The sequence below is a fragment of the Lolium perenne genome, chromosome 1, assembly GCF_019359855.2.
Source record: "Lolium perenne isolate Kyuss_39 chromosome 1, Kyuss_2.0, whole genome shotgun sequence".
NCBI lineage: Eukaryota > Viridiplantae > Streptophyta > Magnoliopsida > Poales > Poaceae > Lolium > Lolium perenne.
In genome coordinates, this window is record NC_067244.2 from 154,669,836 (window position 1) to 154,695,925 (window position 26,090).

Below are 26,090 nucleotides of genomic sequence, written 5' to 3' on the forward strand. Positions count from 1 at the left end.
AAGAATGATGCTTCTGATAAAGAAGAGGTTGAAGATGAACCTGAAAAGCATGCTAAAAATAAAAAGTATACTAAAGAAGATTTTATTGCTAAGAAACATGGTAATGAAAGAGAACCTTGGGTTTAAAAGAAAATACCTTTTCCTGCTAAGAAACTAAAATCAAAGGAAGAAGAACATTATAACAAATTTTGTGATTGGATGAAACTTTTATTCTTGCAAATCCCTTTGACTGATGCTATTAAATTGCCTCCTTATTCAAAGTATATGAAAGATATTGTCTCTAATAAAAGGAAAATTCTTAATGAGGAGATTTCCACTATGCTTGCTAACTACTCTTTCAATAGCAAAGTTCCAAAGAAGTTGGGCGACCCAGGTATACCGACTATTCCTTGTTCTATTAAGAATAATTATGTTAGAACTGCTCTATGTGATTTGGGAGCCGGTGTTAGTGTTATGACTTTTTCTCTTTACAAGAGACTTTATTTAGATAAGTTGATACCAACTGATATATCTTTGCAAATGGCTGATAAATCTACTGCTATTCCTGTTGGTATATGTGAGGATGTTCCTGTTCAAGTTACTAATAACTGCTTGATATTAACTGATTTTGTTGTGTTGGAAATGCCTGAAGATGATAATATGTCTATTATTCTTGGGAGACCTTTTCTTAACACCGCAGGGGCTGTTATTGATTGAAATAAAGGAAAAGTTACTTTCAATGTTGATGACAAGGAGCATACCGTTTATTTTCCCAAGAGGATTGATAAAATATGTGGAGTTAATACAATTTCTAATGTGAAAACTATCAAAGTTGGAGCTATTGATTGTCCTATATATGAGCCTAAAGAAGGATATAAAAATATTATGATTGGATCCATATCAATACAATTCAAGGTAACATGATTGATTTGAGGTTTAATTCTTCTTATGCTATGTAAAATTTATTTGGTGGCAAGACTTGATCAACCTTGTTAACAAATACTTTTTATATGCATAGAGGAACTAGACAACATCTCTTTCTTCCTCCACTTGTTTTACTCGCTGTAGCAATACCTTTGTATCTTTACTTTATTTCATTATTGTGCCAAGTAAAGTCTCTAATAGAAAGTTGATGCTAGATTTGGATTTCTGCGTAGAAACAGATTTTTAGCTATCACGAATTTGAGTTTTTCTCTCTGTAGGAGAATCTAAAAATTCTGTAAAAATTCACGTGTGATCCTTAGATATGTACGCAACTTTCATTAGTTTTGAGTTTTCTGATTTGAGCAACGGAAGTACCTCGAAAAAATTCGTCTTTACTGGCTGTCCTGTTTTGGCAGATTCCGTCTCTGTTTTTTTGCATTGTCTCTTGTGGACTTTAAGTAAGGCTTTCTAGACGTGGAGAGCTGTAGCTAATGTTTTATTGAGTTCTTGCAATGTGTCACTACAGGACTAAAGTTGATTAAAGATTTTGAGTACTTACCCCTCTAATGAAGTTTATGAGAAGTTTGGTGTGGCGGAAGTTTTAAAGGGTTAAGAGAGAAGGGTGATATAATGTGATCAAGAAGAGTCAAAAGCCTAAGCTTTGTGGGGGGTATACCGGCATCACTCATTCTTTGCATATTATGGTTGCTGGATACTTGTACATACTTGTTTAGCTTCTTTGAGTGGTTTTCTAATAAGAGGGAGATGATATTTGGGGAAGTGCTGCCTGAAAACAAATTCTGGACTGTTACCAAAAAAAATTCTCAAAAACAGCCAGAACGTTATTTTGCGAAGCCAATTTTTGTGCATGTTCCCCAGGTTGTTATCTAACTTTCATTAGTTGAACACTTTTCGAGCTGAGCAGCGGAAGAATTTCTTAAAAATTGATTACTGTACTGCTGTCAAGTTTGACGAATTCCTGCTGCTTTGTGTTTATGTGAGTTTTCTAGTTTTCATTTTCTTGTTTTTTGCTTTGTTTCTTTCCTAAAATACAAAAAGACCAAAAATATTTCTGTTGTTTCTCTTCACCATTATTTTGGATTCTTGCTTTTATTTTGCTTTATTTGCTATCGTTGGTTTGCTATAAGAAAATCCAAAAAGATTTTGCTTTGTTTGCTTGTTTCCTTTTGTTCTTGTTTCCAATTCGAAAACACCAAACATATTTGCTGTTCTTCTTTGGTTTTGTAAAGTTCATTATGAGTTCAATGGTCTTCGGTGGCTGGAGCGTGGTTTTCATTTCATATTATTCAAGCTACACAAGTGAAAGGCAATAATGACGATCTACGACAATTCGACTGTGGTGAGAGGCTGGTATGAACTCTATTTGTTTTCATTTTTGTACATATACTCATCCATGTGAGCATGCTTAGTTGGTTCATGTGAGGTATATGTCATTTGAGAAAGTCTAGTAGTTCATGATCTCTCATGTTTAGCTCCAATTTATTAATATGAGTAGCATGTCATGGATGTTTGCTTGCATTGTTTTATTCATAAATAGGTATGACATTGTGGTATCCTCCTCTGAATAATTCATTTGAATCGACTTGGCACATGCTCACGCATGCATATGACTGGACAAAAGTCAATTAAGCCTCGATGATTTACTTTGTTTCAGAGTTCTTGTATCACTTTTATGCCTCCGTTAATTTATTTTGCCGCAAGCATGATTATGACAGTGACTGCTCTCTTGATTGTCGCTCCCCAGTCTATTGCTAGCCTTCACTTGTACTGAGCGGGAACGCTGCTCGTGCTTCCAAACCCCTGAAAACCAAGTTAATCCAAAGTGTCCACCATAAATACCTATGCACGGCATTTCAAACCATTCCAAGTAAATTCTCATGCGCTACCTTTAAACCTTCAAAATGCTTCTCAATTTGTGTTAATGTTTTATAGCTCATGAGGAAGTATGTGGTGTTTATCCTTCAACCTTGTCATTTACTTTTGACAGACCTTCATAATAAGAGCTGGCAACGGGGTGCCCAGCCCCAATTAATAACTTCATTAATAATTCTCTTCACATGTTTTGCTCTGATTCATCAGTAAGCAACTTAATTTTGCAAATAGACACTCCTCCATGGTATGAGATTGATGGAAGGCACCCGAGGATTCGGTTAGCCATGGCTTGTGTAAGCAAAGGTTGGGGGGAGTGTCACCCATAATAAAACTAAAATACGTGTGTGAACAAAAGAGAAGAGGGATGATCTACCTTGCTGGTAGAAATAACGTCCTTCATGGGAGCCGCTCTTGAAAGTCTGGTTGGCGAGGTAGTTGGTGTACCCATTACCATTCCTTGACAACAACAAACACCTCTCAAAATAATTTTACTCCTGTTTAAAAAAAATGAAAAGCTCTAGCGCATGTTAATCCATGCTTCCCTCTGCGAAGGGTCAATCTTTTACTTTCATGATGTGTCACCATCCTTTCTTTGAGCACTTTATTGAGAGCACAACTGTCATTCTTAGTATAATATGCTTGTCCCAAAATATGATTGACTGTGGTATAACTTTGATGCTTTTATCTTTGACAATCTCTATTTCTAGTCTTTCCATGAACTTCAGAGGTGCCTGAGCATTTATGTTTTGCTGATTCAAACACGGGCAAGCGAGATACCACTTTATCATATCCTTTTATGAACATTGCAATCCTGCTGATAGACATAACTCATGATGCTTATTATTAATTTGTTGGTACCTTTCCATGATTGACATAGCTATTGGATGATCTTATTTGCATGTATCGTATTATGAATTGCCTAAGTACTTGTCCATATCATGAGAATATTTACATCATATGAACAAATGTGTTCATGAAAGTTCTTTTTATCGCACTCAGTTGTTAACTGAATTGCTTGAGGACAAGCAATAAGCTAAGCTTGGGGGGAGTTGATACGTCCAAAACGTATCTACTTTCCCGAACACTTTTGCTATTGTTTTGCCTCTAATTTGTGTATTTTGGATACAACTAACACGGACTAACGCTGTTTTCAGCAGAATTGCTCTGGTGTCTCGTCTTTGTGCAGAAATCCAACTTTCAGGAAAATCCCCGGAATTTATGTCGAAGGTCTTATTTTTCCAGAAGAATTACGGAGCCAGAAGGGCAAGCCAGGTGGAGGCCCGAGGCCCCCACACACTAGGCCGGCGCGGCCCAGGAGGGGGGCGCGCCGCCCTATTGTGTGGCCGCCTCGGCTGGCCTCTGACCGCCTCCTCTGGATTACTTAAGGGTTTCGATCTAAAAACGCGAGAAAGGAAGTCGAAGTCGCCAGAAACCATCCAGTACGCCGCCACCGTCGCGAAACTCCATCTCGGGACCAGAAGCTCCGTTCTGGCACTCCGCCGGGACGGGGAATTGGAGGATATCATCGCCATCATCACCACCGACGCCTCTCCATCGACCAGCAATGTTTCCCCCATCCATGTGTGAGTAATTCCCCCGCTGTAGGCTGAAGGGGATGGTAGGGATTGGATGAGATTGGTCATGTAATAGCATAAGATTGTTAGGGCATAGTGCCTAGTATCTGTAATTGGTACTTTGATGATATTGTTGCAACTTGTTATGCTTAATGCTTGTCACTAGAGCCCGAGTGCCATGATCTCAGATCTGAACATGTTATTGTTTCATGATGATATGCATTGTTTTATGATCTTACCTGCAAGTTGTATACACATGTCGCTGTCCGGAACCCGAGGCCCCAAAGTGACAGAAATTGGGACAACCGGAGGGGAAGGCAGTGATGTGAGGATCACATGTGTTCACGGAGTGTTAATGCTTTGCTCCGGTACTCTATTAAAAGGAGTACCTTAATATCCAGTAGATTCCCTAGAGGCCCGGCTGCCACCGGCTGGTAGGACAAAAGATGTTGTGCAAGTTTCTCATTGCGAGCACGTACGACTATATACGGAACATATGCCTATGGATTGCTTAGTACTTGGACACCGTTTTATTATTATCTGCAAATGCTCTGCTTTGATTGTTACATGAGTTTCTCTCATCCATGCAACGCCCGTCATCCGTCCCTGTGCCTACAGTATTTTAATCCTGATGTTTACTATAATCACTACTGCTGTCTTTGTTACTGCGTCGCTGTTATTTCACTCTATCTTTGCTATAAAACTCATTACTATCGATAAACTCTTGCGAGCAAGTCTGTTTCCAGGTGCAGCTGAATTGACAACTCCGCTGTTAAGGCTTTCAAGTATTCTTTGTCTCCCCTTGTGTCGAATCAATAAATTGGGTTTTACTTCCCGCGAAGACTGTTGCGATCCCCTATACTTGTGGGTCATCAATGGGTGACCGACCGGGAAGTTTGACCACGGGTAAGTACTTTGACTAGAGATTAAGTGTAGTTAGGAAACGGTACTAAAGGCCTTTTGAAACCGGTACTAAAGGGGGGTTTCTCTACTAGTGCAAATTCCACCACCACGGCAACCGATGCACCCGTATGCTCCATTGCTTTTCTGGTCCAATAAACAGGCTCGACTAACCAACAACAAGCTAGCTTGCTTCGCCGATCAACAACTCTAAGTGCATCTAGAAAAATATTTTGCATGAATTCCACAAGGCCATTACTGGCAACCATATTTATATTTGTTGTCTAAATTAACATATGATACATATTATTACATACTATGTACAATTAAAAAGTAGAACGGGGTACAAGGGGACAAAGGCCCTCCCTTGCCATGATATAACTTCACCTCCGCAAAGATAAATAAAGGAGAAAGAGACGTCTCGTGAGTTAATTTAGAGTTTACAGGTACAACGAGATCGTAGCTACCACCTAGTTCTTGTAGCATGGCGGACTCAGAGTTTTTTCAAAGCCCAGACAAGCCAAAGTGTGCTTACAAAAATTATGGAAATTGATGGTTAATTGGAGAAGATGGAAACTAGAAATGGATCGATTTTTCTAGGAAATAATCCATAACTGGCCACTACAACAACTAACGGTGGCCATCTAAAAAAACAACAACTAATGGTGGCCTAATTAGAGGAATAAGGATATCCTAACTCAATATATGGCCCATTATTTGAGGCGTGGGGTACAAGAATCGGCTCGTGTAAGCCTCGACCGGGCTTCTTTTGACCAAGTGGTTGTTGTGGCAGATCCATAGACACTAGAAGCGAGCCACCGTGAAGCCCGTGCACAAGACCATCCATGTCATGCCGATTAAATAAACGAAAAAAGAAACTTGTCCTGCGAGCTGTATGTACAACGAGATCGTAGCCACGTAGCCACCCAAGGTCATCCTGAGTGTGGATGCTCACAAGTTTGTTGACCACAAACGTGGAGATTTTTTTTTTAGAACGGCCCCAAAAGGCCTGGAAGCAATCATTAAAAGCGGTGGGTACAGGATTTATAACAATGCCCTTTTGCATCTCTAGCCCTAGAAAACCTGAAAATTGAAGAAAAGGCATTGAACTTTACAGAAAGGACCCTAGCAAGAAATCCGAAAAAGCAATCAGGTGCTCGGTCTCCTTCTCCACCGGTCGCCGGTGACCTCAAGGCGCGGAACGCCGAGGTCGGAGAGGAAGTAGCTCGGGGCGCTCTCCATTCCGACGAAGATCTACCAGCGCCAGCCATGTCAACACCTCCGGGGACGAACCACTTGGTGGTGTAGCCATGGCGAACTCCGACGCCGTGTAGCAGAGGGCCTCCAGAGGAGGTAGAGCTTCTGGTCGAGGGCCGCCCTTCAATACACAGTAACATCAATAAATTGTTCACTCCGTACATCATTAAGATTATTTATAGTGGTAATAACATAGTAACATCATACACAGCAAAATATTTTGGTGACGTGGCATTCCAATAATAAAAAGTAGAATAAGGTGGTAACTAGCTATTTACCATAACATCACACACCTAAGATAAGATGAGTCTACAACATATTAAATAACACAATACATGCAATCACATACTTAGACTAATATCATATGTCGTGTTACTAGTCTTACACCCCACGATGATCAGCCTAAGTTAAACGAGGAAAACAATCTTATTTGCCTACTCAAACAAATTCTTGGATATAGAAAATTTAGTTTTTGGTAAACCTGAATTCCACCTATGTAAATCTACAGGACAATGCAGAACGCCATGCCATAGTGACATGCGTGCCTGCGCGAGCACCACTCCTGCCTGTCATGGACGAAACATTGTATGGAATGAGATGCAGTACCGATATCCTAACACAAATATACTTCATTATAATCTGATTGCTGACAGAAAATATATTAAAACCGGTTTTGCTAAAAATCAGCTAAATACGCATTTTCTATAAACCCATCGTTAAAATTAGCTATCCAAAGTTTCCAAACAACCACTAAGGCTAGCCATAGTGCTAGTATCATAGCTAGTATCATGCATCCTAGCCCCACCAAAAATGCTGATGTGGCAGGTAATTATGGATGAGAGAGGAGATTGGAGTATCATAGGTAGATACTGTATCATAGCGCACATTCCGAGAAAAGTTAGTATCAAATAAATCTTGTACACAAATTTGTATTGGGATTCTACAAATCAATTAATATAGCAAAACTATAATACTAGTCTATGATACTATGCATTATGGATCTAGTATCATACAAAAGTATCATATACATGATACTACTATATGGTACTACCCACTATGGTCAGCCTAAGGTGGACATAGAAAACCGTATCGATTAAATGAAGGAGTACTATTTGATAATAATGTATAAAATATATCACTAGTAATATTATCGAAATTAACATGTTAAATATATATTCTTAAATACTATGTATAATTAAAATGGAGCTTGGGTATGTATAGGGGGGCCAAGGCCCTCCTTTGACATGATATATATAGTCCACCCTTGCAAAGATTTAATGATTGTTGTGGTTAATTTAGAAACTCACACGAATAAAATGAAAAGGTAGACATATGAAAATTAAAGAAATGTTTGAAAATAGGATAAAGCAGAAAATAAATTGTGCAAAAGGATTCAAACCGAAGGCACGATAAAAGAAGGATTTGAATACAAGACATACTATATCCATACTAGCCTCTAAGCTATTGATTCTTAGTACTTTGAACTGGGACATTTATTCATATTATACATGATGGACTTGGCGTAAATTTCTTTGCAAGGTTTTTGGTATTGAATTGAATAACACTATGGAATGATACAACCAATGTATCTCGCATAACCATGCTTCACATTGTATCTTGCAACGTCTTTAACCGTTTTTGATAGTTATTTGAAGAACACCATGAATGTGAGTTCATGAAGGTATTTATAGGTGAATCTATAGCTCAGGTATATAGAGCTCTATGAATCTAGTGCAGACAAAAATATATAACTATGTTTAAGTACACAAGACCATCCATGTCATGCCGATTAAATAAACGAAAAAAGAAACTTGTCCTGCGAGCTGTATGTACAACGAGATCGTAGCCACGTAGCCACCCAAGGTCATCCTGAGTGTGGATGCTCACAAGTTTGTTGACCACAAACGCGGAGATATTTTTTTTTAGAACGGCCCCAAAAGGCCTGGAAGCAATCATTAAAAGCGGTGGGTACAGGATTTATAACAATGCCCTTTTGCATCTCTAGCCCTAGAAAACCTGAAAATTGAAGAAAAGGCATTGAACTTTACAGAAAGGACCCTAGCAAGAAATCCGAAAAAGCAATCAGGTGCTCGGTCTCCTTCTCCACCGGTCGCCGGTGACCTCAAGGCACGGAACGCCGAGGTCGGAGAGGAAGTAGCTCGGGGCGCTCTCCATTCCGACGAAGATCTACCAGCGCCAGCCATGTCAACACCTCCGGGGACGAACCACTTGGTGGTGTAGCCATGGCGAACTCTGACGCCGTGTAGCAGAGGGCCTCCAGAGGAGGTAGAGCTTCTGGTCGAGGGCCGCCCTTCGGCCATCGAAAAAGGGGGCGAGGCAGCGAAGCCAGCATATGTCCCCCAAAGAAGAACTCGCCAGACAGCACGGCAGCACGACATCATGCCAAGATCATCCATAGCTTCCAAAAAGCACCATAGAGGCAATTTATTGCAGCAAGAAGGGGTGGGGAAAGAAGGAGCAAGACCAGCCAAGAACAGATCTCGCCATGGACGCGGTAGCGAGGTGGTAGCATGAGATCTGCCAATGTTCTTCCCAGTTCTAAGAATCAGAGATTGAAGAACAAAAGCAACAACACCACCAGATCCGGATCTGACCTCCTCCTTATTCGCCAGGGGGGAGCTAAAAACTACAAGAACTAAAACTATAAGAAGCCAGACCTCCCACCCACCCACCGTCAGCCACCATGGCCGCCGGCGGCGAGGGGGAGAGAGGCCGGCGGGAGGAGCAAGGAAAAGAAGGCTCAAAAAGAGCAAATCTCCACAAGGGTACTGTAGCGCAACGAGAGGTGAGCGGGGGGAAAGTGAGTGGTGAGTACGACAGCGTCACAAACGCGGAGAATGGTGCCAATTAAATAGTAGATGGTTGTGCTAAAACCCCCAAGTGGATAATATGTCAGCTGAATGGATTTACCCAAGTGAGACTGAGACATACATAACATGAAAATGATAGACATTAGAAAAGAAAAATTCGCAGCTTGAATGGGAACAAATTCACAGACTGAGACATAAATAACATTAGATGCATGTTTCGAGGTATAATATGTCTTTTATTTTTATGACAAGGTTTCTAAATTAACCACAACGGTTATTACAACCTTTGCAAGGGAGGGCCTTGGGCCCCCCTATATCCCTGTTCCACTATTTAAATTATGCATAGTACTAAAACTAGAGATATAAAACCTAAGTAAGATTTTAAAAATAGGAGAATAGCGAAGAAAGCAAAATAAAAGTGCAAAGAAGCATTTGAACCCAAGACATTCAAAACAAGGATTTGAACACAAGGCATACTATGTCCATAGTAGCCTCCAAGGTATCGCTTCTTATTTCAAATCGGGCTGTTTATTCATAGTATACATGCTGCATTTGGCGGTACATATAATTTTTCTTGACATTTTTTGGTATTGAGTTGAATAACACTAAGTAGAGAGAGGATTTTCTGAGCAGACACTCAGGTGCACACTCTAAGATGTTTATAGGTGCATAAAGATCCACTCTAGCCTTTTTTTTCTCTCTCAAACAAATTCAATTTTTTGTATCTCTCACACCATACAATATTTGAACTTGAAACTTTACAGTTTCACTGAAAAATTTGAGATGGAATTTGGTAAAAATAGTTCAGGATTTTATGACATTAAATATATACGTAAACATTTTCTTTTGACTTTTAAATGTTTTAAAATTTTATATTGCACAAAAAAACTCAACCTATTTTCCACATTCTAGTTGTAATGTTTTAGTGATCTGCAAAGTTTCAAGTCCATATGTTATATAGTTTAGGAGACACGAAAAAGAAAAACTCAAACGAGTATATGTGTGTAGGTGTCATGGTGCTCACTCACAGCTTTTCCCACTATGAATACAACCTAATTATCTTGCATAACCATGCGTCTTTTATGTATTGAAATAGTCATTCGAAGAACGCCACGAATAAGACCTAAAGTGGCCCTGATTATAACATGTGTGCACCTGCAAATAACAGGCAAAAATATGATCAGATATTACATGCACACTACAATCAGTTACAGGAATTACAAGCACTCGTCTGTCCTACTTGATGAAAAAGATTTCCTGCCGGTTGCTTGAAAAATGGCAGTGCAATTAGAGGCACTTTTCTTTTTGTGCAAGACACATTTGATCATAGGTTTGCACGAATGGTTGCAAGTGCAAAAGTTTTATTACAATGAACATCTTTGATAGCTTAGAACTTTCCAAATGCACAGAGTATCTAAACACCAAGCCTTGCAGATACATTTGCATATTCCAATAACTAACCTGATTAAAATGGTATAATGTTGTGACAACTTGAGTCACAGGGATAGGAGCAGTCGATTGCTTGAGCGGCATCCCTTTCAAAGTACCAATCACCGACCAGCTCTGCAATTGTCTAACACTCAAATAAGATTTTAGTGCAAGAAACACCCAATGCTAAAGGTCCACAAACATACAGCTTGTTATCATGAATTGATTAGTATCAGTACCTCATTTTGTAGTGTTGGTGAGTTTGGTGCAAACCATGTGTCCTGCAGCTCACTCTGGCAATGTGCAAAGCAAGAATTGACGAACATCCCCACCATTGGTTCGCCTTCAAACGGTTTCAGAGCTGTTAACATCGCACTTCTCAGGCCTGTAGATAAATTCCTTAAGACATCAACTTAATGAAGAATCTTACACCCGTTGGCGTGATGCACGTTGCACAAAATTTGTATCAAGCACAAAATTGAACCTTGGAGAGTTGCAATTTGGGATATGCTGCACGTGCTAGGGTCCGCCTTACAGCGACTCCATTGACCTCTAGGATCAGAAGAAGGAGGCACAAATATGTGATGGAACTGTCCAAGAAATAATATTACTAGTTGTCAGATGCAGAAAATACTGAGTAGTACCATGTTTTGTTTTACCTGGTATACGTCGTAAGCTGAATTCAAAATGAAATAGGGGGTTTTAATGTTTGGAAGCATGTATTGTGGGAAATAACACTGCAAGAGGGGTTGAAATTATTAATTAATAAAACTAGTGCGAATGATGTGGTTAGGAAATGCTAAGAGCCTGACCTGGTAAGGATCGAGTGTTGAATTCAAACAGTCTTTGTTCAAATTCTTCTCAGCTCCCTATACATAAAAAATAAAACCAAAACACACTTAAAAGAATCAAAACATCCGAAAAGATCCCAAATTAGTGTGTGAAGAGGAGGTTTATGGTGATGAAAACCTGCAAAGCAACTAGGCTGCTAAAGAAAGGCCTAATGGTGTTGTTGCCAGAAATGTCATCCCTGCAAAATGGCATAAGTTCTTTCAACACATTTGACTAAAAGCTCAACCCCCCAAACGTAATTTGTTTGATTGATTAGCTCCAGCGTTACACATCAAGGAAAAACCCGGCGTCACTCATGCATTTCACCGTGGTGGCGCCTCCAAGACGCTCCTTGAGGTCATCACAGTGGAAGAATGTAGCTAGGCCTCCTGCTGAGCAGCCCGAGAGCAGCACCTGAAGGATTCAGAACTTGCTCAAAACCATGATCGTTTAACTGTCACATAACTATCTAGCTTTATACAGTGATTTGAGCTGGTAACTGAAACTCAAACAGTAATTCAAAGCATACCATTCCTGAAAAAGTATATAAAACACGCGGAAAGTATATAGTATAGTGATGAGATCTGGAGAACCTTTTCGGCTCTGTGGAGGCCTTTCTGGCAGAGATCTGTGATGATAGCGTCCCATATCCTCTGACCTCTCATGTAGATGACTGAAGACTGCATATGTTGCGGCAAAAAACAAGCAGTCAGCACCTCGTATACGTACTGTACAGTACACCCGGTGATTTGTGATTGATTTTAGGAGTACGTACACCATTTGTGAACTCTGAATCGCCTGCGAAGGAGCCGCCGTCGCAGTACCGCAGCTTCACACGATTCCAGTTGTAAAAGTCTGGTCGAATTGTCCGCAAACATCGTGTCAGAAAAATCTATAGCAAATGAGGATAACTGAATCTGAAGCTCTGATGTTTTGGAGCAGAAATTATCGCAGGATGGCCTGATGCAGATAATGGGCTGATTAATCATTCTTGTAGGACCGTCAGCTTGAATTGGCAATGGGCCAGGATGATAAAGCAGAACCGTTGGCGCTGCTGCATGCTAGCTACGCTACCTACCGGATTATTATGATCTGTTGAGTCTGGCGGTCACCTTTCGCTTTAGCAGACACAGTACCACTGTTAAGGCAAACATGCAAATGCCGTGTTGATCATCATCATCATCTATCAACTACGAACTGGCGTGCAAGGCACGATGAGATGAAGAATGGGTGGGTGAAACGTCTTGCTGAGGAATTCTGAATCGTGTTCGAAACAGAAATGAAGCTGGAAGAGCAGCAGTTGAGTTGAGGGAGGCACCTGGGTTCATGGCGGGATCGTTGCTGAGCACGCCGGAGAAGACCTCGAGCTTGGTCATGAGGCTGGTGGAGCCTCGGCGCGTGCCGGCCCTCTCGGCGCACGACCGCGCGCTGTTGCACCAGCCGCCGCCCTCGAACTGGAGCAGCCAGCCGCGGGCGCCGGCGCCGGAGCCGCGGTGAAGGTGGTACGCCGGCGGGCTCCCGTCGAGGCACACTGCAAGGTTGACGCGGACCATCTCGTACGCATGTCAGGCTTAGGAAGAGGAGCTGAGCAGGGCAATGAGGGGGCGGCTGGAGAAGAAGAGGCCTGATTGAAGGCGAGGAGTACTTGCCTGCTCCCGTCGACGCGGCGTCCGGGACGAGAGTCATGTCCACGAGCAGCCTCTTCTTGACCGCCGCCGCGGCAGCAGTGACGGCAACGAGGAGCACAACCACCGTGAAGGCAGCTGCCCACGTCCAAGGCCGCCGAGCCATGCGGACGACAGCGGCAGGTACCGACAGAGGTCGACAACGGGAAGAAGAGGCGCCGCGCGGCAGTCAGAAAACTTGTGTGAGACGTGGATTCTGCGTGTGAGGTGGCTGCAGTCCAGGCCTGTCTCGAGTAGTCTATATGTACAGCCAAAAATATAGCCCGAAAAAGCTATATTTGGCTAGTTTCATATTAATTCGGTATATTTCAGATATTTCAATGAAATCATGCTAGTAAAATCAATAAAATCTTAGCAAAATCTTATCATATCTATATGATCTTAAGATTTTTCTACCATTTTATTTAAGTATCTAAACAATACCGCATTAATACAAAACTAGTCAAAATATAGCCAGAAAGCTAGCACGAATCACGAAGACGGTGGATGCGACACCGGTAAGTACGGGTGGGTTAGAAATGCATTTCTCGATGGCGATGTGAACTTGTTTTTTTTTTATTACAACGCTGGTACTTACTAGCGTCGTGCCCATTATTCACGCAGTTTGCTAGCATATTTGACTAGTTTCATGTTAATGGGGTATATTATAGATACTTAAATGGAGTAGTAAAATCTTGCCATGCCGACATGATTTTAAGATTTTACTACTGTTCTATTGAAATATGTGAACTATACAGCATTAATCTTAGTCGAAATATAGCAAAGATAGCATGAATCATGAATTCCGCGGATGGTAGGTACGATGAAGATAAATACCTGCGGCGCCATGAAAAATGCATTTCTCATGGAAAATGGTGACGACAAGAGTGCACCATGACGACGAGGACTTCATGCTTGTGCGGATTATATCTGCATTGGCCAGCAGCGAGCGCATATACAACTCCTGAAGCGCTTCCCCGATGGGCTGGGCCCAATTAGATCACGTACCCTTTCATTTTTCATGTTAATTTTGAAATTTAAAATTATTCAAAATAAAAATTGTTTGAATTCAAAAATTATTTATTTATTAAAAAATCAAATTTATAAATTTTAAAATTAAAATTAAAATAGTTTTAATTTGGAATTGTTTGAATTTTGAATTGTTCGAATTGTTTTAAACCTGAACAATTTAGAGCCTTTTTCCAAATCTAACCTTTCTTATTATTTTAAATCTAGCCGTTCTATAAAATTTGAAATTTCTCAAATATGAACGTTTTTATATCAAACACAAAAAATTGAAAGAAAACCAGCAAACCAAAATAACACAGAAGAAAAACCTGAGCTGAAGAGTTTTGAAGGTTCCAAAACCGGAACCGAAAAGGAATATGGGCCGACCCACTTCCCAATCGTGGCGCTAGGAGGAGGATACGAGTCCAACGGGATTTCTTCAGAACATCTGCAGCCGTGTCTCCCAAACGATGCCGGATTTAGTGTTTGAAGAATGATGTTCGTATCGCGTTTGGGGACGTACCTGCTCAATCGCGTTCTAAAACGCGGCCTCCAAACTTATTTTATGTTAAAATACTCTTTTTTTTCATTTTCATTTCAATAGAGAGGAGTAACATTATACAAACTAATACATAGTTAAAAACATTGCAAAATAAGAAAACCTAACTAGTGTTAGCCTCGCAGATTTTGTATGTTCGCTGCCAAGAAAAAAACACTCTCAGGCACTCTCACTCACTCAAACTAGAAAATCCAGCTGGCAATGATAACACATGATAACACTATTGTTCATACGCATGAAGAATATACAGAAGCCTTCGTGGCCATCTTCGTTGCGAAGAAAGAACAATCTGTTTGTTCATTTGTCGTCCTTCTCATCGTCGTTGTGGTAGTGCCGGTGGCAGGACGTGTCGTCAGACACCTTCACGCTCATCTCCTCGTCGCCTTGGTAGGAGAATGTGAGTACGCAGACGGTTTGGAGGTCGTGGAAACGAGTGAACTTCTCCGAGCCGGTGTGGAGGTACATCTTGCCGCGCCCGTCGAGGAGCACGTCCACCGGCCATCGGCAGAAGCCGCAGCAAGCCTCCCGCAGCTGCAGCGCGGCCGACTTGTTGCGGGCAACAAACTCGGCGAAGTTATCCGACAGCCTCTAGATGCCGAGTGGGTCGCCATTGAGGACGATGATGAACTCGAACTCCCACTCCCCCTCGGAAGACGACGACAGCGCAGGCAGTGGCGACCATGCAGGCCTTGCTGCTCCAGCACGACCGCGACCACGGCCATGACCTCGACCTCGGCCTCTACCAGCCATGAAATGTCCCTCGACTCTTGAGATGGTGGCGGCTAGGGTTAGAGAGAGAGGCGCTCGGGGTTGGGTGTGAGGAACGATGCGAGAACGTCCCTTTTATAGGCCGAAGGGATGCGAGGGAGCGGTGGCGCGCATTGACGCCGGCACAGAGAGTTAGGCGCGATGAGACGTGTCGTGCGTTAGCCGACGGTTGTGCGTCATTCGTGTGTCAATGATGCGTCGAGCCCGCCACTTCTCGTCTCGCTTCTCACTCTGTCCGACGCGCCCGGAGCGTCCCTGTGGAGCGGGGACGGGCTCGAGGCGCCGGACACCGTATTGGGCCGCGCCGGACGGAAAAAGGCTTTGAGATGCACGATTGAGATGGAAATATGTTCGGCGCCCCTCAAAAACCTTTATAGAACGCTTTGGAGATGCGGCCGGAGATGCTCTTACACCCCTCATTTCTTTTCCTTCCATGTTCCTATAACACACTGTCTTTTTGGGGGTTTCATCGTGTTTGCCGGTTTTCCATCCGGTGTATGGGTTAGCGAGAAATGTGTGAACTTTTTTCAAAATTTCAATAAATTTTAAATCTGAATAATTTTCAAAATCAAAACAATTTTGAAATCTAACATATTTTAATCTAAACATTTCAAAATCTATCTTTTTCAAATATGAACAGTTTACAAAAATGAAATTTTCTACGTTTTTTTGTGTGGCTGAAATTTTCTACGTTGGTGGGATAGAATGGGCGATGGATTATGGTTTGTTTGCGGCCACAGACTAACGGGACACGGACTGGGCCTAGAAGGGCACATACAACAAGTACCATAACGGGTGGCACCGCAGGATCAGCCCAACAGCCCAGTAAGCTATGCCTTCTCCAGAACTTTCCGCTGCCGGTCAGTCTTACACTTTAATCTCTCAACCTTTTCGCTATCTCACTCTCGTCCCTACACGAAGGCGCCCCAAATAGATTTCGGAATCTCCATTTCGTTTCCGTCAGCCGCCAAGAAGAATATTTCCCTCGCACTCACACACCAGACTACGAGGCAGATGCGCGCGGGCTGAGGAATCAATCAATCCGGTCCACTCCCGCTCCCGCTGCGCTGGTCTGGTTCTCGTCGACTGGAAGGTAAATGGCATTTCTCGGCTCTTCTCTGGTTGATTCATGGTACCGTCCTTCTTCTCCGCAATGGTTGCGGCGGATGGGGTGTAGATTTGGGCGGTGGGGCTTGACCAAGGTTGGAGTTTAGGGACTAGTGGCGGGCTAGCTTCTTGATGCGTTTCTTCGAAAGTGTAGGTCGGATTTGGTGCAGAACTCCAGTCTGCAAATGTATTGAGTTTTTTTTTTATGCCGATATGGTGGTGGGATTTGATTGACTTCCATGTGGAAGAGTTAGATGTTCTCAGTTGATTCAATGATAATGCGCTGTGCGACCGAGAGCAGATTTAGATTTATTCTTGTTATGCTAGACTTCTAGTGTTGGGCTAATGTCCCTCTTGACTTCTTGAGACATAGTATTGAAGTTGTATGTGTGTGAAAACTCTTTGTTCTTTTGGAAGTAGATGCGCTATTGTATATTTTTGTTGTTGGATGAGATTGATGCATAGGATGGGTTTGGACTTTGAAGCTCGCAAAATATTTCTACCGTCGAGCTTGATGCATATAATGGTTGCCTTGCCTTGTATGGTCTTTTCTTAGATAAGGGCTGATGCCACTACTGTCCTCCTTTTCCTGTTCTAAGGCGAGCAGTGTATTCTGGTTCGAATGCAGGTTTCCGACATGGGGAATCGCTCTCGTCCGAGTGTAGCAAAGGAAGCCATGGAACCGATTGACGAAGAAGTAGCGAGTCCTAGCAGGGAAGCACAACCGAGCAGACACCATCAGTTGAAGTGTTCTGATGCAAAATCGGGGGAAATGTACCTCGACCGGATACCAAACTTCCATTGCAAAAGCCTGCCTTCAAGACGCCTTGAGGCAAACTCAGAGGATAGCTTCATGCATAGCCGTGGTTCTATGTACCAGAGCTCCAGTGATGTTAGCAGACTCAGGAAACTCCAAGAGGGGAGGAGGAAATTAGATTCTGCGTACGGAAGGGATGCTGTTATGTCATTTGGGACTTCAGATTCATCCACCCAGCCTAGCACAAGTGGAGCTTGCTTGTTTCCTGAACGGAGCCGTTCATACAAGCCGAGGTCTTCTATTAACAGAAGTTGTGAATCTAGTCAAGATGCCAGGGAGTTTCTGGACATCTCTTCGCGCGAGGTTCCTTATCAGAACTCGAGGGCTGGAAGGCCACGGAAGGACTGCAATTTATTGACAGCTGATGTAAGAGATGATTTCCTACAATTACCTGTTGAGGAAGACACCGCTAAACGTTCCTGCGGAAATACGGCTCCTCATTTGCTAGAAGGCAGTTGTAGTGAAGGTACAAGATCAAGCTGCCAATATCCTCTTGGTGTTCATTCTGATGCAATCAATCATCGCAAAGGTGATTTGGTGAGTAATCTGCCCAAGTCATTGTCAGCTAAGGCGTGTGTTTCTGATGATGCCTGTCCATCAGATAGTGGTGATGGTGTTGACGGCAAGAAAAAAGCTCGATCTAATCCATTCAGAAAAATTATGGATCCTTTCATGAAGTCCAAGTCTATGAGAAATCCCTCCCGCATGGAAATGGTAGATGAGAAATGTGGCAATCCACCAGTTAGAGGAAAAGATAGCGCACTGCGCAAACCTTTGTTGAGTGGTAACGCCAGAACTGAACACAGCTCCGCACCTACATGCCAGACAAGTGGGGAAGCCCGTCCTATGACCGTTACTTCATCACCAACTCACCTTCATGCTGTTCTTAAACTGGATCCTGATGAGGGTGCTTTCGGTTTCGAGTTTTCTACCAAGGGTCTGGAAGAATCCATTTATGCTAACACGTGGAAATCCGGAAATGAACTGAACTGGATTTACACTTTCCATAGCGCTGGCAAACGATCTAGTGCCGTGGGAAGGACCTCCAAGGATAGGCGTGGGTGTCCTCCAATTGTCGGTCAGATGCATGTGTCTTCCTATCTGTACTCTGAAGTTGAAGAAGATGGTATTTTGAATAACTCAGCAACTAGCGAGTTTGTTTTGTATGACATTGCTCATGCCCGACGGAGCTCTGCTGTCGATATAACTCAAAGTAAAGATGCCACCCAACCACCATTCTGCAATGTTGTCCGTAATTCAATCTCTAGAGAGTCTCTAGAGAGAAATAGTATGCTGGAGCGGAAAAGTACTGCAAGAAGTAACTCAGACGCATTGGCATCTTGTCTTTGGTCCCAAGAAGATCTGCATCCTCATTTGGAGGTTGCAGCTGTTGTAATCCAAGTGCCGTTCCACAAAACAGGGTCCAAAGAAGTGAAAGCTGGCTCAGCACCTGGTACGGTCAAAGTGGTTACAACAGGCGGGGCACACGGGTTACCAAGAGATGATGACACCAGCCCATCACCGTTACTTAACCGTCTGAAGAGCGGTGGACAGTGCGACTGTGGTGGATGGGACATGTCTTGCCCAATTGTTGTCCTTGACAATGCATATGATAGTTATTGGGTTGATTCTGTGATGAATGAAAGCAAACATCCTATGGAGCTATTTGTTAAGGTAAAGCGAATAGTTCCTATGTCCAGACACCACTTGTGTTTGCTTATTACCACATGTTTGCATTTGCCCTCAGATAGTAGCAACTAAATTTGGTCTTGTTTTGGTTTCTCCAACTTGATTAGAACATCAAAAGAAATATCCTTCTATGATAGTTGAAATGCATTATTGTTTGGTCCCACTTAGAAGAATATATAGTTATATACCCATTTTACTTATACATGTTTTATTTTACAATTACACTGGTAAAACCATATTTAACTGAATGCAGTATTTCATTGTGTACCTCTACTGTTGAAGCAGGGTAACCAAGAAGTTCTCCCTGCTCTTTCAATGAAAGTAGATGGGAAAGGGGATCTCTCCGTGGATTTTCATGCACGATTATCAGCACTGCAGGCATTTTCAGTCTGCATTTCATTGCTTCACTGCTCTGAAGCTTCTTCAGCCATTGGTATAGAGAAATTCAAGCACAAGCTCTATTCCAGCTCATTGAAGATACTCTTGAAAGAAGAAGTGAAGCAGTTAATTGAAACAGTAACAGGGAAAGAGAAGAAGAAAGTGAAGAGGAGGAAAGGAAAAACTCCATCTATTGTCAACGGCCCTCCCTTCTCACCCATGGGAAGAGTATAGCAAAAAAATTGCCATCATAGTCAACTTTTGGGGTTGATCATGCTTTTTGCAAGATAAAAGGGAGAGATATAATGTTCATAAGGATGGAAGCATTTTCATTCAGCCTGAAGGTCATACAAACATACATCTGTACAATATAACCAATGTTTGTTTCTCCTGCTTGTTCCTGAGTAATGAATTGCTCTTCTCCAGCAATTTTTAATTGGAGCCTGGAAGCAAGCGTCAGAACTGGTTACCATATTTTTGCATTGGTTGTTGGTGCATAGAATTACATTTGCTGCTTGTAGTAAGTAGGCATTGGCTGGTGTTTTTACTATGTTCATGTAGGAGCTTGTAGTTGACACAATGCAAAAGTTTTGGCCGGTTCACATGTGTTCATTTACTTTTGCTGTCTTGCAGCATCTACAGGTTGACTGAAGCTTATTTTAGTCAGATCTTGGGGCATGCAAACAATCTGGACCCTGGGTAAGAATGCTCTAAGCTGTCAAGATTTCTAATATAAAAAGGTCTCAAGGTTTTCGTGTAAGCACATCAGTCGACTGAGCTGGCGAATTTGTGGCATTCGCGAGGTTAGATCTGCAAAATGTGGCTGTCATCTGCTCACCTCCGTCTGCTGCGTCCAGGACTCCAGGCAAAGATGGGCATCAACTGGCAGGAACAGGGTTTTTGGACCATCTCAAGTCTTCGACCCATATCCCTAGGCCATTTTCTTTATGTGGATTCGGTGAGAGCATCTGCCCTGCTTCTTGCTACAGCCACATTTACTACTACCACCCACTTTGTTTTCATCTCAAGTGGAGCTATAATTACTTTATTTTAAATAAAAAGGGTTAAAAAATTAAATAGAGACAAAAGATTTGAATCTATCCATTAAATAAGGGCGAGAAGCCGGATAGAGAGGAAAAAAGACAAACAAGTTCAAACAAGGATTACTCAAATGTTTGGCACCCGTGGTGCTCCAGAACTTCATCTCACTCTTGATAGAAGCAACAAGGATCGGTGGAGCCGTGGAGGGGCGGCCTTGTTGCGAAACACCCTTGCATGCTCATTTCAAATCCTTCAATTTACAAGCACCATGAGTGCATTCCGGGTGGTGTTGCTAGACATGGAGATCCACCACTCTTTGAGTAATAGCACATCCGTGCAACTTGAAGTATCAATGAAGTGGATCCCCAACATCTCTTTGATCATGAGTTCTTTTGTGGTACCCCAAATAAATAACAGCCCTTCATTTTCGTCCATCCAGAGGTCCACAGAAAACCATACTCCTCTCTAAAACGTGGGAGGTATGTATCATTCCTGGGCAAAATTTTGCAGCAAACAAAGAAAAGACCTAGCCGGGCCACGGCCTACTAGACGGACAGGGCCCGATAGATGGCCCAGGCCCAGGCCCATGTGAGGAAACGTTAGCTGGTGGGGAAACTGGGGAAGGGACCGGACGGGCATAACCCTAGCTCCACCGGGAACTCGCTAGGTGGGTGCCGCCGCCGCTCCACAACTCCGGCGAGACCGCCGCCTCGCTTCCTACCACCGGCGTCTACGCCAAGATCTCCACCTACATTCCGTCGGCCTCCCTCTACCCGAACAACAGCATGTCCTGGCCGCGGCGCCCTTGGACTCACCGCCGATCGAAGATCGACGGCGCCGTCCTCTTCGCTCGCGAAGAATGTCGAGGTCTTCAGGGTGGTCCGGGATAGGTGCCTGGCTTTCATCTCCTCGCGATGCCCGTGTCGGCTCGGCGGTGACGCACGATATTGGAGGGCGCCGATGCTTCGGTAGGCGAAATGGAAGGCGTCGTCGGCGCATTATTCGGTGGTCCAAGACATCGGCGGCGCGTGAGCTTCTTCGGTGTCGGTCCTTTCCGGTGTTCGTGGTCGACGGCGAGCTGGACAGGACTTCGTTGCATTGCTGCTGCAGTTGCGTGCGACATGACATGTTTGGCGTGCAATTGTCGTTGCCTAGGGTTCAGTGGCGAGATGCCCACTACGCCCAGGTGGCTGACGCTCACGCAGGGTGCCGGGAAGGTGTGCCTGGGCTCTCAGCGGCAGCCTGGTGGCCAGCACTGGGTCACTGAGCGAGTGCCAGCTCTCTGAAGAAGACATCAACAGGCTCCTTAAGGTTTGTGTGCTACCACTTTCTGAAATGAGTAGTGAAACTGCAGTATAGAATATTGGTACCTTTTTACTACGCCATTGTGTCATTATTGGTTGAAGAACAATTATCTTGATGCATAGAATTACAGTTGCATAGAATACATGACCATTAGATAAGAGCCAATTTCTATTGATGAAACACAAAGATTGTTGAAGGGAGAGTCCACCCTGCATCAAAAGAATAAGTCCCTGGATGACATGAATGAATGCAAAGACAAAGGTTACCACTGAACCTCCAGCCAAATTTATGTAATAACTGATTAAGCTTCGCTCTAACTGAACTTGTCCACTATTTAGTGAAATCTGCTTGCATGTCATGTTACTTTTGCAATTGCATGGGGTCCAGAGTCTTAAGGCATCATGGCGCAAATAAGCTTAGAAGTAAATCTCCGCAATCAACAAAAGCCTCAAACGAATTAATTAGAGAAAACAAAATGGACTTTGTCTTACTATGGTAGACTAATATAGATACTTGGCATGAATGGCATGAAAGATATCCTTTAGGCTCTAGAGGGAAACAGGTCATTGCTTTTCCACCAGTTGCATTAATACGTTTGTCTACAAATTCCTATGTTCTCTGTCTTCTAATGTTCCAATTAGCTGATGTATGTAAAAACAAATCCATACATTATAAGCTCATTTTCACAATTGACAACCAAAAATCAAGGTGCCTAGGAAATGAACAATGACCACATGGAGCTATTAGTAGTGTGCAGAATTGCGATGCATGCCACTAAGAGGTATTTGTTTAATTTATTAACTCACATAGTTGATATGCAAGAAGTGAAGCTGAATCTGTGAACCCTGACCTATCTAAACACATGCCTCATCCTGCAGTAGTACCCTTGGCTTGGGCTGCAGGTTTAGATGCTTCTTCGCCACGGCGACTGGTACTTACCCTGCTGCCCCTACATCCCAATGAGGACGGGGCGCGTCGGGCAGCTCCCTGGCCGAGAGTGGCCCGTTCTGTCGTCTGACAAAACATGAAAAAGAGGCGCCATACAGCATTATTGGCTTAGCTTAGGCTGAATTACTTGGCGCTTCCTCTAGTTCATTAAAATATTGTTCTTAGGTGAATGTGTTAATACAGATCTATGTAAACAAAATCACCTTCACTTAACCTATTTCCTCAAGGTGCAACATCACCTTCACTTATGATATATGTAAACAAAATCAAGTACTAGTTAGTTTACTTACTATTTACACATTATCACTTATTAGACTTTAGGAGATTTTATATGGTCAACTACTATGCAACTTTGAGTTTCTTTTTGAAGCAGTAATTTTTTCATCTACTTGTGTGCAGGCTGATCAATCTTCTCATTGCCAAGCCTCCACAAGAGACACCAAACAATATCCTCTTCATCCAGAACTGTCCTGGTCTTTGTAGCGAGGCATGATTGGAATTTGCTATGATCCTTCTCTCTGGTGTTTACTTTAGTTTATAATGTGTTTCGAACTAGAGTTTGGTACTACAATTGTTTACTTAAGTTTGTTATATTTTGTTTGATTGAGAGATCTGGCGTGTTAGACTCTTTATCTTGTTTGATTCAAAATACTCTTTATGCTACTTTTAAAATAGTTCAATTGCACTCTGAAACTCGACCGTCGGCTAGACAAAAGAAATTGCTGGCTCTATTGTATGGTTAGTTAGAGCATCTCCACTCGTCTCCCCGAGGCCCCCGAGCGACGTTTTTTTCATCCGGACGGCGTAATTCGGCCCAGTCGTGCCCGCGATTCCTCGTTTTCGTCCGGATTTGGCCCTTCATCCATCCGGCAAGCCCACGCCATCCCCGGTCCCCCGGGGATCTATCGGGGACTCCGGACGAGTGAAAAGCGGGGAAGGGCCCGATCTGTCGGCGACTCGACACACGAACCCCACCGCCACCTCGCTCAAAATCTTCCCCACCCCTCGTATCTCTCTCGCCGCCGGCACCACCTTGCCGCCTTGTTGCCCAGATTCCGCCGTCCCTCCTTCTCCACCTGCCTATATTCCGCCGTCTTTCGACGGAGGCCTATCTGGCTGCTCCTCCGCTGGCCTGTTTTGCGACTTTGGCCTACTCCTCGTCGCTCGCGGCTCGGGTTGCCTCGACCACGCCCGTCAGGTGTTCGTCCTTTTGCGTCGCCGGCCATGGACTCAGACGAATAGGAGGAGCAGATGTTCGTCGAGCTTATGCGAGAAGAGATGGCAGCTGCCGCCCAAGACCAGGAGCACATGATGATCCTCGGTTGCTTGTCAAGCATGTACGCCGGACTGGCAACTGGTCGACATGGTGGGTCGGCACCAGGTCGCCGGAAGTGCAAGCCGAGACAACGAATGGAGGGCTACTGCATGTTGTACGCCGACTACTTCGCCGACAATCCATTGCACGGTGAGAGTGTTTTCCGGCGTCGTTTCAGGATGAGCAGAAAGCTATTTCTGCAAATTGTGTATGCCATCCGAGACTTTGACCCCTACTTCAGATGCAAGGCGGATTACCTTTGGTTTGGTTGGATTTTCGTCACTGCAGAAGTGCACAGTGGCTATGAGGATGCTGGCGTATGGAGCTCCCGGTGATGGTGCAGATGACTATCTTCGGATGGCGGAGTCCACCGCCCTTGATTGTTTCTACCAGTTCTACAGGGCCGTCATAGCAGTGTTCGGGGACTTTTACTTGAGATCACCCACTGTTGAAGACACTCAGAGGATCCTTGCAACAAATGAAGCTAGGGGTTTTCCAGAGATGCTTGGAAGCATTGACTGCATGCATTGGAAATGAAAGAACTGTCCGTTTGCGTGGCAGGGAATGTACAAGGGTCACAAAAACGGCTGCATACTTGAAGCAGTGGCTACCCATGATCTCTGGATTTGGCACTCTTTCTTTGGTATGCCTGGATCCAACAATGACATCAACGTCCTAAACTGCTCCCCGATCTTTTCCAAGCTTGTTGAGGGTCATGCTCCCCCGGTGAACTATGTGATCAATGGTCGGCACTACAACAAAGGATACTACATTGCAGACGGTATCTATCCAAAGTGGGCAACATTTGTGAAGACTATTTCGAAACGTAGCACCCCCAAACTTTGCGAGTTTGTGAAGAAACAAGAAGCTTGCCGAAAAGACGTCGAGCGTGCATTTGGTGTCCTCCAACAGAGATTTGTTGTCGTCCGGTTCCCCGCTATGACTTGGTCCAAAGATCAGATGTGGGAGGTGATGAACTGCTGTGTGTGCCTACACAATATGATTATTGAAAATGAGCGAAAACATCCGGTTCCTCTTGCTAAGCAACAAGCACCATATGAGAGAGAGGGACCTCTTGCACAGCCTAATCACCAGGTGCCTCCATCATGGGCCGCCTTCATTGCTATGCGCCAGGAGATCCGAGACTCTACAATGCATCAACAGCTGCAAGATGATCTGGTGGAGCACATATGGACGCTCCGAGGCAACGCCAACGCCGACGCCAACTAGTGTGTCTTTATTTATTTGTTTCAAAACTTGTGAAATTGTGTGCTTCATTTGTTTTAGCACTTGTTAAACATTGTACTGATTTTCGCCCAATTTGTTTCAGCAATTTTCTAAATCTTGTTCGCCGAACTTGTTAAATTTTATGTCGAATTTGATTGAAATATGTCAAATGCCCCAAGTCGGGGGTGTCCTGCCGGGGGGACGGCTGGAACTTCGGCGCTCCCCAGGCCTAATTTTCCTCCAATCCGAACGAAACTTTCGCCGGATTTGGGCGTGGGGAGGGCCAACGAGTGGAGATACTGCTCGATTTACACTATAGCGGTGATCTAACTGACTTGTAAAGAGTTACATGGTTCTCTTGCAACAGTTGAGACATACTCATAGCATTTTTGTCTGAAATTGTGGAAGTACTCGTGATTAGCATACACAAGTGAGATTTGGAAAAGAAAAATGTGTCACTGGTTAAAGCTGCTGCTTTCTCTACACCTTCTCAGCTCTAATACTTCGTACCCAGTAGCCCACAAAGCAAAGTGGCTTGAAACGTGTTCACAGTCTATGATCCATTTCTAATCATAAAACATCATTCTGAACTTTTGCAAAAGCAGGTTATAATACTACACCAATTGCACGACTTAAGAATGACATCT

The 26,090-nt window shown here is 43.4% G+C and overlaps 2 protein-coding genes across 5 annotated transcripts; one reads left to right on the forward strand and one right to left on the reverse strand.

Annotated features, from left to right (window-relative positions):
• Positions 1–10,338: 10,338 nt before the first annotated feature.
• On the reverse strand, positions 10,339–13,513 carry LOC127308511 (pectin acetylesterase 9-like). Of its 4 annotated transcripts, none has more exons than XM_051339373.2 (12): positions 13,267–13,513; positions 12,936–13,148; positions 12,393–12,472; positions 12,211–12,297; positions 11,907–12,031; positions 11,756–11,816; positions 11,599–11,655; positions 11,446–11,523; positions 11,271–11,376; positions 11,026–11,171; positions 10,820–10,921; positions 10,339–10,513 (listed from the first exon to the last, which is right to left on the reverse strand). In XM_051339373.2, exons 1-12 carry the CDS (start codon positions 13,406–13,408, stop codon positions 10,439–10,441), a joined length of 1,272 nt encoding a protein of 423 aa, XP_051195333.1. In that variant the 5' UTR covers positions 13,409–13,513; the 3' UTR covers positions 10,339–10,438. The 4 variants fall into 4 exon arrangements, with proteins under 4 accessions (XP_051195333.1, XP_051195337.1, XP_051195310.1 ...); XM_051339377.2 differs by having other exon boundaries at positions 10,820–10,931; XM_051339350.2 differs by lacking the exon at positions 10,339–10,513 and having other exon boundaries at positions 10,631–10,921.
• Positions 13,514–16,540: 3,027 nt separating this feature from the next.
• Positions 16,541–20,043, forward strand: LOC127308536 (uncharacterized). The gene is made up of 3 exons (XM_051339399.2): positions 16,541–16,709; positions 17,352–19,214; positions 19,515–20,043. Exons 2-3 carry the CDS (start codon positions 17,361–17,363, stop codon positions 19,839–19,841), a joined length of 2,181 nt encoding a protein of 726 aa, XP_051195359.1. The 5' UTR covers positions 16,541–16,709; positions 17,352–17,360; the 3' UTR covers positions 19,842–20,043.
• Positions 20,044–26,090: the final 6,047 nt, after the last annotated feature.

Excerpts from the sequence above, each read along its gene's own strand:
- LOC127308511 (XM_051339350.2), bottom strand. The coding sequence starts at position 13,408 with ATGGCTCGGCGGCCTTGGACGTGGGCAGCTGCCTTCACGGTGGTTGTG. Across the intron at positions 12,473-12,935 it reads CGATCCCGCCATGAACCCAG|ACTTTTACAACTGGAATCGT; the intron begins GTGCCTCCCTCA and ends CAATTCGACCAG. Across the intron at positions 11,817-11,906 it reads GCCGGGTTTTTCCTTGATGT|GGATGACATTTCTGGCAACA; the intron begins GTAACGCTGGAG and ends GCCATTTTGCAG.
- LOC127308536 (XM_051339399.2), top strand. The coding sequence starts at position 17,361 with ATGGGGAATCGCTCTCGTCCGAGTGTAGCAAAGGAAGCCATGGAACCG. Across the intron at positions 19,215-19,514 it reads CTATGGAGCTATTTGTTAAG|GGTAACCAAGAAGTTCTCCC; the intron begins GTAAAGCGAATA and ends CTGTTGAAGCAG.